Source organism: Trachemys scripta, chromosome 1 (genome assembly GCF_013100865.1).
Source record: "Trachemys scripta elegans isolate TJP31775 chromosome 1, CAS_Tse_1.0, whole genome shotgun sequence".
In the NCBI taxonomy this organism is placed as follows: domain Eukaryota; kingdom Metazoa; phylum Chordata; order Testudines; family Emydidae; genus Trachemys; species Trachemys scripta.
In genome coordinates, this window is record NC_048298.1 from 119,933,120 (window position 1) to 119,948,894 (window position 15,775).

The 15,775-nt window shown below is 40.0% G+C and overlaps 1 protein-coding gene across 1 annotated transcript in view; it reads right to left on the reverse strand.

Moving 5' to 3' along the window:
• Positions 1–627: 627 nt before the first annotated feature.
• The window catches only part of TTLL12 (tubulin tyrosine ligase like 12), a 54,391-nt gene continuing 39,243 nt past the window's right edge, over positions 628–15,775 (reverse strand). Inside the window, exons 7-14 of the mRNA XM_034783506.1 lie at positions 9,841–9,957; positions 9,548–9,742; positions 7,352–7,463; positions 5,578–5,729; positions 5,387–5,468; positions 4,790–4,858; positions 2,303–2,441; positions 628–1,310 (exon numbers count right to left, since the gene is read on the reverse strand). Of these exons, the coding sequence (XP_034639397.1) occupies positions 1,159–1,310; positions 2,303–2,441; positions 4,790–4,858; positions 5,387–5,468; positions 5,578–5,729; positions 7,352–7,463; positions 9,548–9,742; positions 9,841–9,957 (1,018 nt within the window). The 3' untranslated portion in view covers positions 628–1,158. The remainder of the gene's footprint in view (positions 1,311–2,302; positions 2,442–4,789; positions 4,859–5,386; positions 5,469–5,577; positions 5,730–7,351; positions 7,464–9,547; positions 9,743–9,840; positions 9,958–15,775) is intronic.

The window sequence follows — 15,775 nt, forward strand, 5'->3', positions numbered from 1 at the left end:
TCAATTACCCCCATAGTGAGCCCAATAGCTTGTTTGACAATAGTGTAACTTGTGTTGGCTAAAGCAGAATACTAGTGTGAACTAACTGTTCCTCAGTACACACAAGTAGTTTAATTTGGCCAGTACTACTTAGGAAGGGGTAAAATTCTGAGCCATAGCTCTTGATACAGACATTGCCAAAGATTAAAAGGATCCTTTGTTCTTGCATTGTTGACTCAAAATAAAATACTGTTCCATGTCTTTTCAGACCTTTGGCAATTGTAATGGCCCCTACACCACCCCTCTGACCTCCCCATTATCTCATTGAACTGCGGTTCTTCATTAATGATTCATTTTGCTATGGGAGATCAAATCCTTAGATAGGCAAGGCTCCCATTGACCTCAATGAGAATTTTGCCGGATGATATTCAACCTTAACTGCATTGCGAAAGGAATGAATGATTTGATATGTGACAGAGGAGCTACAGTTTCCATCTAATTTCAGCATTACCATGCATGCTAAACAGCTCAAAACTACTAGATTGGGATATATTCATAGACCTCATTCAACTTTAAAAAGATGACAGCAGCTATGACTAGTTTTTGAGAAAGTATAGTGACCTTTAATTGAAAAAACTAACTCTAATGTTGCTGTAATACTTTATTACAAACAAGCTTAATAAATGTTCGCTCATTGGAGTTATCAGATGCAACCCTAAAGTAAGTTGCTTTACATCAATTCGTGGAATAAAGCATATTAGTGCTTGAAGACAATGGTATTATACAGAAAGGAAGAGATGATGCATGACCTCAAACATTTTGATACAGGAAATTATTACTCTAATGCAGACACAGAAAATTTGTACAACACTTCTGCTATGCAAATAAGGTATACTAGGCTACCTAAGAAACAACAGCTGATTGCTCTAGTTACTATTATACTTTTCTGGGCTTCAATAAGACATTTAAGTCAACATAAGTTGATGATTAGAACTAAACAAGACAAGAAAACGTAGACTACTGATTACAAGTACAGTATATACCCATTCATCTGATAAGTTTTTCTTCATTACCATTATAGGAAAATAATTATATTTCAGTTCTATGAGCTGCTTATGCAAATATTGCTGTTAAGCATATCTCTAAAGGAAACAAATAACCAAGTCGTGCCTTCTAGGCCTAAACAACATATGTCACATGACAATTATTTGTTTCATCCAGAAATAGGGTGCTGAAGACATCATTAAAAAAGGTAGGGTGGTATTTGCAGGCTCTATCACAGTCAGGGTTGAAGTTCACCTCCAGGACCTGAGGTTGCATAGTTCTTTTCCCTGAAGAGAAACAAAACATAACATTTTACTACAAGGTATACATGAGATGCTGGGAGTCGCCTCCCTTTGCTGTAGCAGAGACCGTAGAAAGAAGCTGAAGATGGTCAACTCTTACTACATACCCAGGTAGGCTTTTTTGAGGCCTACAGTATGAGGAAGTGAGACACCAAACCCATTTCTGGGGCAAATGCCATAAATCTGAGGCCTTGCCCATATGAGAAAGGTGCACCGGTTTAACTAGATCAGAATTAGTGCATCTTTCTTATTTAACCACAACTTTGAGATACACCTTCCATAAAAGACTGTTTCCCCCTTTTATTTTTAGGCACCAAGCCTCCTTTGCTCTTTGTATTGCTCTACTGTTCTGTCTAGTTCACCTGGTACAGAAACAGAGAAGGGTTTCTCAGTGGCAGCACAAAGTCTCTCCTCTCCCACTTATAGGGGACATGGTGATCAAGATTCTAGTCTGACCTGTACAACACAGGCCACAGAACCTCCCCACTTAGCCATCTACTTCCTCTCACCCCTAAAATAAGGTCAGGAGGTTGAGTTTCCCTTTTGATTTGCAATAATGTATGAAGAGTAAGAAAAACACATTTTGTACAAATAAAGACAAAAATGTAGATTCTCTTTCCTGTCTGTATTGATCATAGTTGAATTAAATCATGGGATTTATTAGAATTACTTTTAGTAAAGACTGCTCTCCTTGTATAGGTGTACCACCACCATAATAGGAAAGGGTGCTCATTGTTAGAATTAACAGACAGCTGCAAAGCATTATGCCCACCCATCTTCAAATGTTTACATCAGAATAGCAGAAACGACCCTCACATATCTGCAACCCAAAAGACATCAAATCAGTCTGTTTAAATATAAACATCATGGAACCCGGCCTACTTTTTATTTTTTTTATTTTTATTAAAAACAGCAAAAATTTTGAGCAGAAAACCAAGAGAATAAATTTAGTCTCTCAAGGAACAGAAGCATCTTACCATCTCTGGTAGTATCCCACTTAAGCATCAGGTCGATGGCATATACTGCTCGCGATGATGGATAATCACAGATGCCAAACGGTGCAGGTTTAGCTGAAGCAGCTTGGAATAATTCAGCAAATGCCTTAAAAATCTCTGCCTATTGCCAAAGAGAAGTCAGTTTCTGAATAAAATGCAAATAGTTGCGAGAACCCTATAAAAGGGATTTTTGTAGTTGAAAAGTTTCATTTAGGAGTCAGATCAAACCGTGTAAATGCCATCACAAATGACAAGCCTGCAGACAAGAACCTTCAGCATTTCAGTAAAAAAAAAAAGTTTCTTCAGGAATAATTTAATATTTGTTCCCCCACGTCTAAGATTTTCAAAAATAGGGACCTGAAATTAAGATTCTAGAGCTATATTTATGTACCTAATAACTGGTCTGATTTTTGTAAGGGCTGAGCACCCAGAATTTACCTAATTACTATATACTACAGAAAACGCTAAAAAGAAAAAGTATTATAATGCTGGAATTGAATCCATGTCTAGGTCATTTTGTACAGCACTACACTTCTGAATCTACCGCAGTGCGTGGAGTGCAAATTAAAAAGGAAAGGAAAGTTGTTCTGTGAATACCAACAGTTACAGCTCAGAAGTTTAGGCATCCAGTTGAATCAATTCACTTTTCTCTCACCATTTTACAAACATACAAAGAAGATTCCAAAGTTTAAAAAAAAAATAACTGAACAATTTCCAGTCTGAACACACAAAGATGACATTTCTGGATATAATAGGGAGACCAAATAAAGGAGTTATGGTACATGGGAGTTTTTAATATCCAAGTCACATTAGAGTAAAATACACCTCCTGTAAACGTAAAAAAAAGTCTAATTCTTGGTACTTTGCCCAGAATACTCCTTGAGGGATACTTTGTCTGCCACTGTTTAAAAAAGATTTCCCTTTGTGTAATTTTAAGGCTTATCCTACAACCACTCTCATACCCTGAATAGCTTTACTTATGTGAGTAGTTCTAGTGAAATCAACTGAAAAACATGAGTAAGCATCTGCAGGATCAAGTGCTTAGTTAACCACCTCTGTAATCTGGTTCTTGATAAATAGGAAAACAAACTATTGACTAGTTACCTTTGCATTCAACTTGTTCTTTGGAGAGCCACCCAACACCACAAAATAACCCTAGGTGACTGTCACAATCCACCCTCTACTCATTTTCATTTGTAGAGTTATCACGTTTGGAGCTTCCGCACAGCTCTATAGTTAAAATATATCTCAGCACTAGGGAATTGGCAATGTTAGAGCACTTTTGTGGTGACAGGACATTAAGGGGTCTCTGCCCTTTATATTAAGCTCGGATAACATGGAATTCTAAACTTGTGAAGATTAAGAATTAGCTTGGACAGCAACTGAAAGTTCAACCCAAAAGGAAAAATTTTAGTTCAGTAAGTTTGGCTAAGGGTCTGAGTTATAAGAACAGAAACAGACTTTTAAACTAGTCATTTACCCTTTGTTTTCTTGTAGTAAAAAAAACCAAAGGCATCCAAATGTAGGCTCCGTGCTAGCCAACCCTCTAGTGTAACGACCTCAAGAGCAGTAACCAGAAAGGTGTACTTGGAAAGTACTCATTTCCATCTGCTATGCCAGAATGGCTAGTGTGTGCGTTCACACCCTTCTGAACAGCCTGCTGTGTACTACACAGCAAAAAGGACCTAAATTCTGTAACAAGGTCCTCGGAGCAGTTTTGTTAGAGTGCTGCAGCTACAAATTAAGTAGCAGCTTTATGTAGTTAAGAATACTAAAACCTCAATCGGTACAGTAGATGCTTAGTTACTTTGATATTATTTCCCTATCTTGGGGCTGAGGTCAGCAAAGTTTCTGAATAAATTTGCTTAAAAGTTCAGTAGCCAAAAAAAAAAAAAAAAGTTAACCGCATTACTATTTAAATTGTCATCTTTCAATACCAGTGTTAACCTACTGAAATGGAAGGACCAGTCCATATGTTAAGAAGTACTGTTTCAGGCTTCATGCAGATTCACGTGAATATATCACTGGAGCCACTGATTGTTTACAATCCAGGTTTTACCAGACTTTGAGATTGTGACAAATTAGTGTTTTAAATGAAAGCTTAGATTCTATGCACCATTCTGCAACTAGGGGTGAGTCCTCCAACAAGCTCTGCAACATTTTGGAAACATACAGCGTTCTGCTTCCACTGTCTGTCAATCAGTACCAATTTTGTTCCCAAGCACAATATACCATGACAACTTTTCATGGAGAAAATTTAAAACCCTAATAGAATAGTAACATAGATAACTGAGCATTTTGTATTTCCAGACTTTAAAATTCTGGGACTACTGGCCTTTGCTGCACTGAAGAGACATTTGCTCACTACTCACTAACCTGGTAAAAACACCTGAACCTTTGAAAAACACCTCTGCCTAAAAGAAAAATTTAGTGAACATCTTATTTGGATAAGAGGGATTGGTGACTTACTTGCACAGTTTTCCAGGAATATTCAGGATATTGCTTCTCAAACAGAGGAATAAATTCATCATAGTGAACCTAAAATAATGTAATGGCATTAGAGATTGGTTTGCTAGATTATTCCCACCAGGAGCTAGGATTTTTTAATTTTATTTATTTATTTATTTATTAATTAATTAAAGGAAGGAGTAATGAGCTGCAGAACGTATAAACACACATGGTACAAATTCCAAATAAGGTCCTGGGGAATTTCACTGCCTAGAAAGTGCAGAAATGAGAACAATTTGTTCCAAGCTTTTCCCATTTCTACCAGACAGTCCTTTTTACTATGTGGTGAAACACTACACTAAACCATCAGTTTGGGAGTGGTAAAATGTCCTTTTAATACTTTTTATATGGATTTGATTAGAGATGTAACATTTGTGCCATAATCTATGACTATTTCCTCTGGATCCCCAATCTGGGAAAACAGCTGCATCAGAACAGGTATAGCCTGTCAAGTTTGTTTGGGTGAATATGCATCATGGCATTTGGTGACAGTCGCAGATAAAGGATCAGCATCTTGATTGACTGAAGTCATTTGCTTTTCATGTATCACTTGCTTACCTGTTTTAAGGTTACACCAGAAGCATAGTTCATGACAGTAAAATGCTTCTCATAGTCGTCCAAGTCATCAAGTGAAAATGCGCTAACAAAGAAAGGAAAAAGACAGTGTTAATTACATACAACCTTAGAAAAGCAAGGCATCACAATTTAACACCGCTAACTCCTTCACTCCTAGAAAAAAAGGTTATTACCGATTTGAGAACCGCAGCCAAAAAACATCATAAGCATACAGCTTGAGTGGCTTTACGGATCGCAGAAGCACAACGTAACGAATGTCAAATTTAACCATCCCCACATCTTCCCGATGAAACAATACTGGATTCTCAATATACTTAGACACTACCTAAAACAAAAACAGAGATTGAACACAATTAAACCCTAAGGAATGAAGATGCACAATAGGTGATGACAAACAATTATCAGTGGGTTTGGACAGTCCCAAAATATTCTACCAAAGATACATTAAGCCAAGTTTCTGTTTTTAAAAAGTTTCTCAATATAAGCAATGTAGCCTTTGTTTGTAACCAAATAGCCTGAGTGCACTCGCTCTTATCAGGTCAGCATACAGAACTAAAGTACTACCCTCCTCATTCCACTGAAATCTTTTATTTAAATTCTCTGCTTACATTATTAATCTCTTCATAAGTGCCAATCCAACCCAACATTTGTTCCTCCTCAGATGACCGACATCTTCCCATTGTCCAAGGATACTTTTCACCACCAAAAAAATTCAGGCCCTCATTTGCAATGCAATTATATGGCCATGCAAATGGCAGCATAATTGCTTTTACTCTGAAGTTACCTTTACTCCAACTCCTCAGTTCCCTCAGCCCCATGAGCTGGTGTTCATTTATCTAGGGGGAGAGGCGGTGTGTGACAGAGCTACCAATGGACAAAGTAAGTATGGAGGGAGGGGAGATAGTGAGCCTTCAGGGTATGGGGTGAGGAACAAGGGCAGCCATCAAGGGATGTCAGCAATGCTACCTGCAGCCTACCCAGGGATGCCATAAAAGTTAAGAATGTCCTGCAGCACAGTAGACCAGATTCATAATACCTAGGACCTGGATTATGTTGTTAGAAACACATTTTCCCTTTTTTAAAAAAGATGCTTGATAAGATACAAAACAAAATGCTTTGGCTCCCTAAGTACGCGCTGCTTAGTTTTGGTTTACTGGTATAGAAACACAGCTCTAAAACTGCTTTTAAAATAATGGCTAGTTCACAGAAAAACAAAACAGATTTTTAAAGATGTATTCTATTAAAAACAAACAAAACAGTCTCACTTTATATATTATCAGCTTTCTTCTGAACTAAAGTGATGCTGTAATTCTTCATGCATTTTTTTCTTTGAGGTTGGAATTCCAAAAAAAAGGCACACAGTCCAAAAGAGATATTCTATTAAGTCACGGGACATAAAGCTTATGTGACAGTCTGATGTAAGACCACACACTGTTGGCTTCCTATAAAAAGCCATGTGATGCATCCATCACTGGTGGAAGAAGCATTTTGTGCGTATGAAGAGTCATACTAAGAGAAATGATCAACTTGAGGGAAGCAGCAATAACTTCCTTATATTTACAGCCAACAGAAGCTACATGAAAGTGAGAATTTATCATCATCTTAGATTTCTTACTGAGTAGCATAAAAGCAGCAACACATTTAATCATTCATTACTGTCAGGGAAAATTTTATTTCTGTCCTAAAGGAACAGACATGGTCTACTACAAGCAAATAGAAAAATATTCTAACACTGCACTGCACAATGCTAAAAGATTTCAATATGAATTCATCAGGAGTTCACCCTTTTAATGTGCAAATGCTCACAAACATATACCAGCTATTACAAACTCTTGAACAAAATTAATCCCCCCCCCACTTTTTTTATTCTCCTTGTAAAGATAAACATTTAAACAAAAAAATAAACCACTTGCTTCAAACCAAGTGGGAAGCCCACTTTCCTCTAACCTTCGGGCTGCTTTCCCTGTGCCTGATGATGTTGTTAAGATTGTTGGTGATGTGGGTGTCTAGGCTTCTGGCCAAGTTCCATGGTTTGCATATCCAGTGATTGTCTTCTCCCCTATGATAAAAAAATAAATAAATAAAAAAAATAAAACCCAATCAAGGCCACAGCATGTCAGTGCACACCTCATTTATCTTTAGCTATTTTACTGGCAAACTTCCACTCTGAGCCACATACTGGTATTGCCCGATGCATTACCAATCCGAGTGTTCTTTTTGATGCAGCGGGCAAGAGTGCAAGAACCAAGGACACCTGGATCACAGCTGATCTGAGCTAGGATTTTGGGGGCTCTTGCTTTCTTTTTCAGCAAGGGCCTACCATACTTCCACTGGTAAATCCCTTTTTCCTTCATACATACCATGACTACATCAGAAGTGCTTGTTTGTAGGTCAAGAGACCATTCTGACCAGGCAACCATGGAGTTTGAGAACATTCTAGGTGGGTGCTTTAAAACTTGTAAATTAGATTCCCCACGGCCACCTCTGAGCCAGCCAAACTACATAACATACAGCTATTCTCTTGGGGACTGACCACTGAATATAGTAACATGAATCCCTTGCCCAAATGCATCTGTCAAGCTCAGGAGAGCATACCTTCTCACTCTCTTTCCACTACCTAGAGATCTGAAGAGGCTGGACTCTTCGAAAAGCTTTGAAAAAGTAGGAGCGATATGCATGTCTTTATTCTGTTCATGCTACTGAGCAATGGCAAGGTGACCCTGGAGGTCCCGCCTTCCCCAATATATTTGTGAAGGCATGCAGAGGTGGGTCTCTGGGTAATCTGAAAGCTGCCTGTGGTTAAGTTTTAGTACTAGTGAATTTTAATTGAAGGATTTTTAGTGAAGGATCTGTATTTTAACTGAGAGTTTATTTTGAAACTCCCTCCCTCCCCAACACACACGCACTCTGACTTCGTGATCACCTCTTGCACATATTTGGTGTTAACCAAAAGTCAGAATACTACAGGCTAAGAACATACATTTAAATTTCCCCTCATGGCTAACCCCATTCAGGAGGTAAAGAAACTATCTTGAGAAGAGAGGGAAACAGCCAGATGGTTACAGTACCATCTATCAATCACAACCCCCAGAACAATCAGGGAGCTAACTGTGAGACAAAATAGGGATTATTTTGGTGGAAGAGTAAGACATTAACTCCCCCAAGTCCCTCACTAAGGCTATGTCTACGCTTATGGCAGCATGCAGAGTACAGGGACATGTGAAGCTACACACTGCAGGGAAAGGCAGGTGTCCACATTTGGCACTGCAGTGTGTAGCTACATGACACAGTGAAAGGTTCTAGCAGCCGGAGCCTTTCCCTGCTGCTGGACCCTTTCGCTGTGGTGGGGAAAGGCTCTGCCAGCAGGACACTACCCTGCTAAAAATAACAGTGCAGATGGGAGAAGCGGTGACTGGGTGTGTAGAGAGCCTGTGTATGGTATAAAACCTGGGGGTTCGGGTGCCTAGGGCATTCTAATCTATTCTATTTGCCTAAGCCATGCCTCACCATCGACACTGCTATTTTTACCGATGCTAATTGGGCATGGAGTGTCTGTACTGTAAACGTATCCTAGCAGACAAATTCCTTGTTACTGTCAGGTCTGTTCTGGAGGAGACTGCTGTGACAGGAAGTGCTTATGAGTAAGGTACCACAGAACGCCTAATGAGAATCAGAGTCAGTTTTCTTTTAGCCTCGCCAAAGGAGTCCAAAGTTAATCCTAAATTTGACTTCCACTTCCACGTGGAAATGTGTTTTAACCAAGAAAATTGAGCACAATCCCTTCCCTAGTTTAAACTGCTTTTAATTGCCATTGGCACACAGAGAAAGCTATCTGCCCACACAAAAGTTGGGAATCTTAGTACATTTGTTAAATGGAATTTTGCCACTGACTTCAATGGAGTCATGATTCCACCTTGTATATTTCAAGGTATGTCACATTATATATTTTGGAGTTAAAAAGAATAAGTAAAGCCCACACTTTTCAGATAAAATCCACTAGAACATAAGTGAAATGCGCTAGCACAAATTAATGGTAGCAAAGTAGCTGTTTAATCCAATTAACCCAAAACATGCACTTGCTGGTACTGGGGAGAAAGTTGGTTAGGAAATTGCAAGACAAGCGGCAGCAATAATATGGCCTACCTCCTCTCACGTTGCTGAAAATAGCTGATGAACTGGGGTAATTCCGTGTGAAGGTTAAAAGTACGAGGCAGCCATTTTGGCCCCTCCATCCCTCCAACTCGTCTAGATATAGATGCTAGGCAATCCTTGACTGTCAGGAGATTCTCACATGGAAACTGATTCAACATCACATGGGGCCTCTCTTCACTTAGTTTTCTACAAGAGATGGAGGTCACTTAAAAAGACCACTCCAGGGAACAGAGCTTTTTATATGGCAGCCAGATAATTTGTACTTGCAAGGAAATAGCTGTCACCTGTAATCTTTGAAGTGGGAAAAGTTGTAGAGGATGTCTGCTTCTCCCTCATCTTCGGTGAACTCAAAACGTGGGTGTTTCAAGTTGTTGAGGATTTGGGGAAGGTCTGTGTAGACCCTGGGAGAAAGGAAAAGATACATACATGCTTTGTCAATGTAAGAGCAGTTTCCCCTCTTGAAACCAAAACTAATGGCTATCTTAATAGAAAACATGCAACACAAAATAACTACACTTGTGAACTGACTAACTTCAGAGGCCAATTATTTTTAAATGATGTAAACATACTTGATGGTAAGTAGAAAGAACTGAGCACCCTCAGTTCTTATTCAGAGCATCAGGTCTTTATTTTCCACATTGAAAAATTTAAGCCTGCAGAAAAGTCATATTCCAGCGCTTGCCTCATCGCAGTCCTCCTAACGAGGAAGTGAATTTGATCTTATAGCGTCAGAAGCAGCACTGCAGCATCAAGTAGGGTTGGACACAGCAAACCCTCAATGAACATGTTCACATTTAAAGCTATTTTTAAAATGTAGCAAAAATCAGTTACAAAGATAAACAAAAACTAAATGAGATGTTTTGAGCCTGCTACTTTAAGAGTTTCCAACACAAAATCTCAGTTTAAGATTATTTGATAGTTTAACAAGTGACCTTGCTATTTGGCAAGTCCAAATAACTCAGCAGCAATGCAACCTGGAGAGAATTATAGAGTGGCTTTGTGACTTGGAAGTGAGACTAACAGTTCAAGATGTAGAGGGGAAAAAAAAAAAACATTAAAGAGAGGGGGAGACAAACAAAAAAAAAATAGCTCAAAATTGCCTCTGCAAACGTTTAGACAAAGTGTCAACAACAGCTAATCACTTCCTCAAAGAGCCATCACATTTTATCTCCTCCCCATTTCTACTGGTTCGTGATGCAGAGTCAGGCTATATATGACTTTTTCCCATCTTTTCTACTGCTATCTAATTAGAGGACACATCAAGGGATGTGTCTTTGCAACTGGACCCCTTATACATTCCACGATTGTTAAGGGGGAGAAAAATACATCCTTCAGGAGAGAAAAGTGTCAGATGTTTATACATTGCAGCCAAATTTTACGCAACTCCAAGTGTAACATATTATACAAATTATGTTGTAAGGTATTTGTACATAATGCTAATATTCAATTAAAAAAAAGTTGTGTGAATTTAGTGTAGGTGAAAGGTATCAGCTGGACATCCTGGGTGAACGAAGTCCTCTGTTTGTCTACAGGGCTGAAGTAGAGGAAATTTTACAAACACACCCATGCATCCATCCCCCCAATTCCAGCTAGCTTCAACCCCAATCTAGCAGCTTCAGCTAAGGGTAACAGTAGTAATACTCTCCCATGGTCCTTACAGTTCTTAGCCTTTCCTCCAAGTCTGCCAATCAGTGCAAAGCATAGTGGCAAGTTTGATGTGGAAGCTGGTATCAAGCCCCACCACATATCTCACATTGCAGCCACCAAACATCCATTAGATGAGAACTGCTTCCCTACTGCGCAGGACTGGATTCAGACTGATGGCTTAACATTGAAAGGCTTGGTAGTACTTCAGCAATGCCATGAGGCATCCAAATGCTACTTTTAGATATTGTGATAGACCCAGACCAGTTGGGAACAGCAGAGTAGCAGAAGGGAGATATACTGGCCATTGGATAAGTAGTTTTCTGTTCCCTGAGTGACCAGAGCAGGGGCTGCTCCAGGCTAATAGACCACCTGACTCCAATTAACCTGCTAAGAGTCAGGTGAGGCAATTAAGCACCTGACTCTAATTAAGGCCCCTCTGATGCTATAAAAAGGACTCACTCCAGTCAAGCCAGGGAGCGGAAGTGTGTGAGAGGAACTGGGAGCAAGAGGAGTGCAAGAAGCGGAGAGTGAGTAGGCGTACTGCTGGAGGACTGAGAAGTACAAGCGTTATCAGACATCAGGAGGAAGGTCCGATGGTGAGGACAAAGAAGGTGTTGGGAGGAGGCCATGGGGAAGTAGCCCAGGGAGTTGTAGATGTCGTGCAACTGTACCAGGAGGCACTCTAAACAGCTGCAGTCCACAGGGCCCTGCACTGGAACCCGGAGTAGAGGGCGGGCTACTATACCAGTCCATGAGCGTGGCACTCAAGGGGGCACCATAGCTGGCCCAACGGATACTGCTACAGCAAAAATCTCTGATGACGGTGCATGTGGGCGTGCACACGCCTAGAATGGAACTGACACAAGCAAGCACTTGAAGAAACTAGTGCTGTAGATTAATTGCAGTTAATTCACGGGATTAATTTAGTACCAAATGCGCTAAAGATTCATATGCCCCTTTATGCTTGAACCACCATTCCAGAGGACATGCATCCATGTTTATGACGGGTTCTGCTCGATAGTGATCCAAAGCAGCATGGACCGACGCATGTTCACTTTCATCATTGAATCAGAATGATGCCACCAGTAGAAGGTTGATTTTCTTTTTTGGTGGTTCGGGTTCTGTAGTTTCCACATCGGAATTTTGCTCTTAAGACTTCTGAAAGCATGCTCCACACCTCATCCCTCTCAGATTTTGAAGGCACTTCAGATTCTTAAACCTTAGGTTGAGTAATGTAGCTATCTTTAGAAATCTCACATTGGTACCTTCTTTGCATTTTGTCAAATGTGCAGTGGAAGTGTTCTTAAAATGAACAACATGTGCTGGGTCATCATCTGAGACTGCTATAACACGAAATACATGGCAGAATGCAGGTAAAACAGCAGGAGTCATACAATTCTCCCCTAAGGAGTTCAGTCACAAATTTAATTAACATTTTTTTTAAATGAGCGTCATCAGCATGGAAGCTTGTCCTCTGGAATGGGGGCTGAAGCATGAAGAGGCATACGAAAGTTTAGTATATCTGGCACGTAAATACGTTGTAATGCCGGCTACAACAGTGCCATGCAAACGCCTATTCTCACTTTCAGGTGACATTGTAAACAAGAAGCAGGCAGCATTATCTTCTGCAAATGTGAACAAACTTGTTTGTCTGAGCAACTGGCTGAACAAGATGTAGGACTGAGTGGACTTGTAGGGTCTAAAGTTTTACATTGTATTGAGGGTTTTTTTTTTTTGGTAATTCTACATTTGTAAGTTCAACTTTCATAATAAAGAGATTGCACTACAGTACCTGTATTAGGTGAATTCAAAAATACTATTTCTTTTGTTTTACAGTGAAAATATTTGTAATAAGAAAATAAATACAAAGCGAGCAGAATACTTTGTATTCTGTGTTGTAACTGAAATCAATATATTTGAAGATGTAGAAAACATCCAAAAACTATTTAAATAAATGATATTCTATTATCAACAGCACAATTAATCACACGATTCATCTTTTTAATCACTTGACAGCCCTAATGGAAACCCATCTGGGATCATCCTCCTCCATTTCGTGGCTAATACTGGGCCAAAAGACAAGGCATTTGGCCTTCAAAAGGAGGGGGGAGAAGGTGCCTGGCCCTTCCAAGTGACAGTTGATGCCTCTGGTAAGTCTTCATTCTACGTCACTCCTAGACATCATGTTGTCAGGCTGGCTATTCTCCTCTACATTACTTTTTTTTAGCATTTCCAATAAATCTTAATAGACTTCTGCTGCTAGCTGTGCATCAGACATCTGCTCTCCTCAGCAGAGGAGCTGAATGTACTTTTTGCTAGTCATTAATTCAATTGACAAGTGGGTCATCTTCTCCCAGCACGGTATCATATTAATAAATCCATTTCTCATGAGCATTAATTCACATAGCAGGTCTGCATCAGCTCTGTACTGTACTGCATCACAGGGAAATGCAAGTACTGATCTAAATATGGTTATTCTATACTTCTGGTTTAAGAGTAAGCTCTCCCTCCACATGTACAATTTAAAAAAAAAAAAAAGTCCTCAAAGCACTAAAAATCTCCAGCTATCACGGAACACTGCCAAGGTAGTTCTTAACACTGACCTACATTTACAGACACATGGAAGATATTGCTGTAAGGAACAGTGCTCACCTAATGTTTATTTTAAAGTCATTCTTGTCTCTTTCAATGAGCACCAGGGTTCCTGAGCCAGCTGGGTGCTTTCATGAAAAAAAGCCTCTGCTTTGTCAGGGCTTTTAAGATTAAGAAAACACCAGGAAAATTCATACCCCAGCACAATCCATTGTGTGTCCAGTTTGGGCTGGGCCAAAGGACATTTATACTACCAAGGAGTTGAAAGTTAGGCATCTAAGAGCACCTACCCTCTACGCCATTAGCCACAGACATATGCACCTTACAACTACCCTACATTACAGACTACACACCAACCTCATCTTTAGCCTGTGTAGGGAGGATAGCCTTCCAGAACCTCCTTTCCCAAACATAAGTCAACATGGTTTTCCAGAACCATGCAGAAAGGACAGCAGGTGGAAGTCAGAGCCACTGTTGGATACACCACCATATTCACTCTTGCAGCTTTAACCTATCATTCTGGCAATGGCATGAGCTAAACCATAAGATTCATGAATATATTATCCAACCCAGGAATTACAAGTGGTTCTTAAAATATGGGTTACAATGCCTATAGCACCACAAGTCCTGTACTACTGCTTTTCTTGTTAGCTAAGCCACACAAACGAATGAACCAAAGTGCATTCAAGGTGACTTCTCCCTTTTGACGACAATGATTGCAGGAAGCCTACTAGAGTCAGCAAACTCAAATGAGTCTGTGTTTCTATTACACCTCTACCCCGCTATAACGCGGTCATGGCGTTATAGCTGAAACCCCATTATATCGGGGTAGGGGTGACAGGGCTCAGGTGGTGATTTAAAGAGCTCCAGGCTCCGCTGCGGGAAGCCCCGCTGCCACAGCCCTGGGGTAGCAGCGGCAGGGCTCCCGCGGTGATTTAAAGGGCCCGGGGCTCCCCGCAGCAGCCGGAGCCCCGCTGCTACCGCGCTATACGCGAACCCGTGTTATATTGGGTTGTGTTATAGCGGGGTAGAGATGAAGTTGCAAAGGAGACAATTCTGCACAAAGAGTAGGACCTTTTCACTCACTTCAAATGTGGAATGGATCATGTTTTTAAGATGCTGCAACTCCACCCCACTCCCTAGAAGTCTGGGGATGTGCAAAGAAATTGAAAGGCAAAACATTTAAGATTGAAAAGGAAACTTTTATATGACAATACATAATTGAACTATAGAGCTCTCTGCCACAAGATATCATTGAGGACAAGAACGTAACAGGATTAAAAAAAATTAGACATTTGTCTGATAAACAGTTTATATTACATCCAGAGACAGACTTCCAGTACCTCCAGTATATTTTCTCTCTCATTCACACCAGAAAGTATTACAGCCTCTCAATTAATGGAATAACCAATTATTGTGGCTTGCAAACACTTCCCAAAAAGCAGGTTATTCTACAAAGGTCCACTAGGGGGTATCTAGCACCTCCCTCTGAAGCATCTGGAACTGTCCAGGGATTAGAAACAGGATACTGGACTAGACAGACCTCCATGACAGTACTTTCTTCAAATTTGAATTGCAAGCGAAGGGAAGTATTAGGATTTCTAAAATCTCTTAGTAAAAATGCACAAAATCTCATTTTAGAGCCTATGATACATAATAGGGTCTCTAACTGCAACTCTGATATTTTCCCTCTCTCAGTGTCAACAGGACAAGTCCTAAAATCCACCATAGAAACAAATTTACTTGGTCCTGCCTCAGTACAGAGGGCTGGACTTGATGACCTCTCGAGGTCCTACCAGCCCTACATTTTGATGATTCTAAGTTACATCTGACTGATTTAGAAGTTTTATAATTATACTTCAAAACCAATAAGGAAAGTAAGCAGCAGCATACATTTGAGTTTTCTGAACGATTTCCTCCCTACTGCCTCCAAAACATATCGAAGCCTGAATATTCACAACACAAATCGGGATAGAGAAT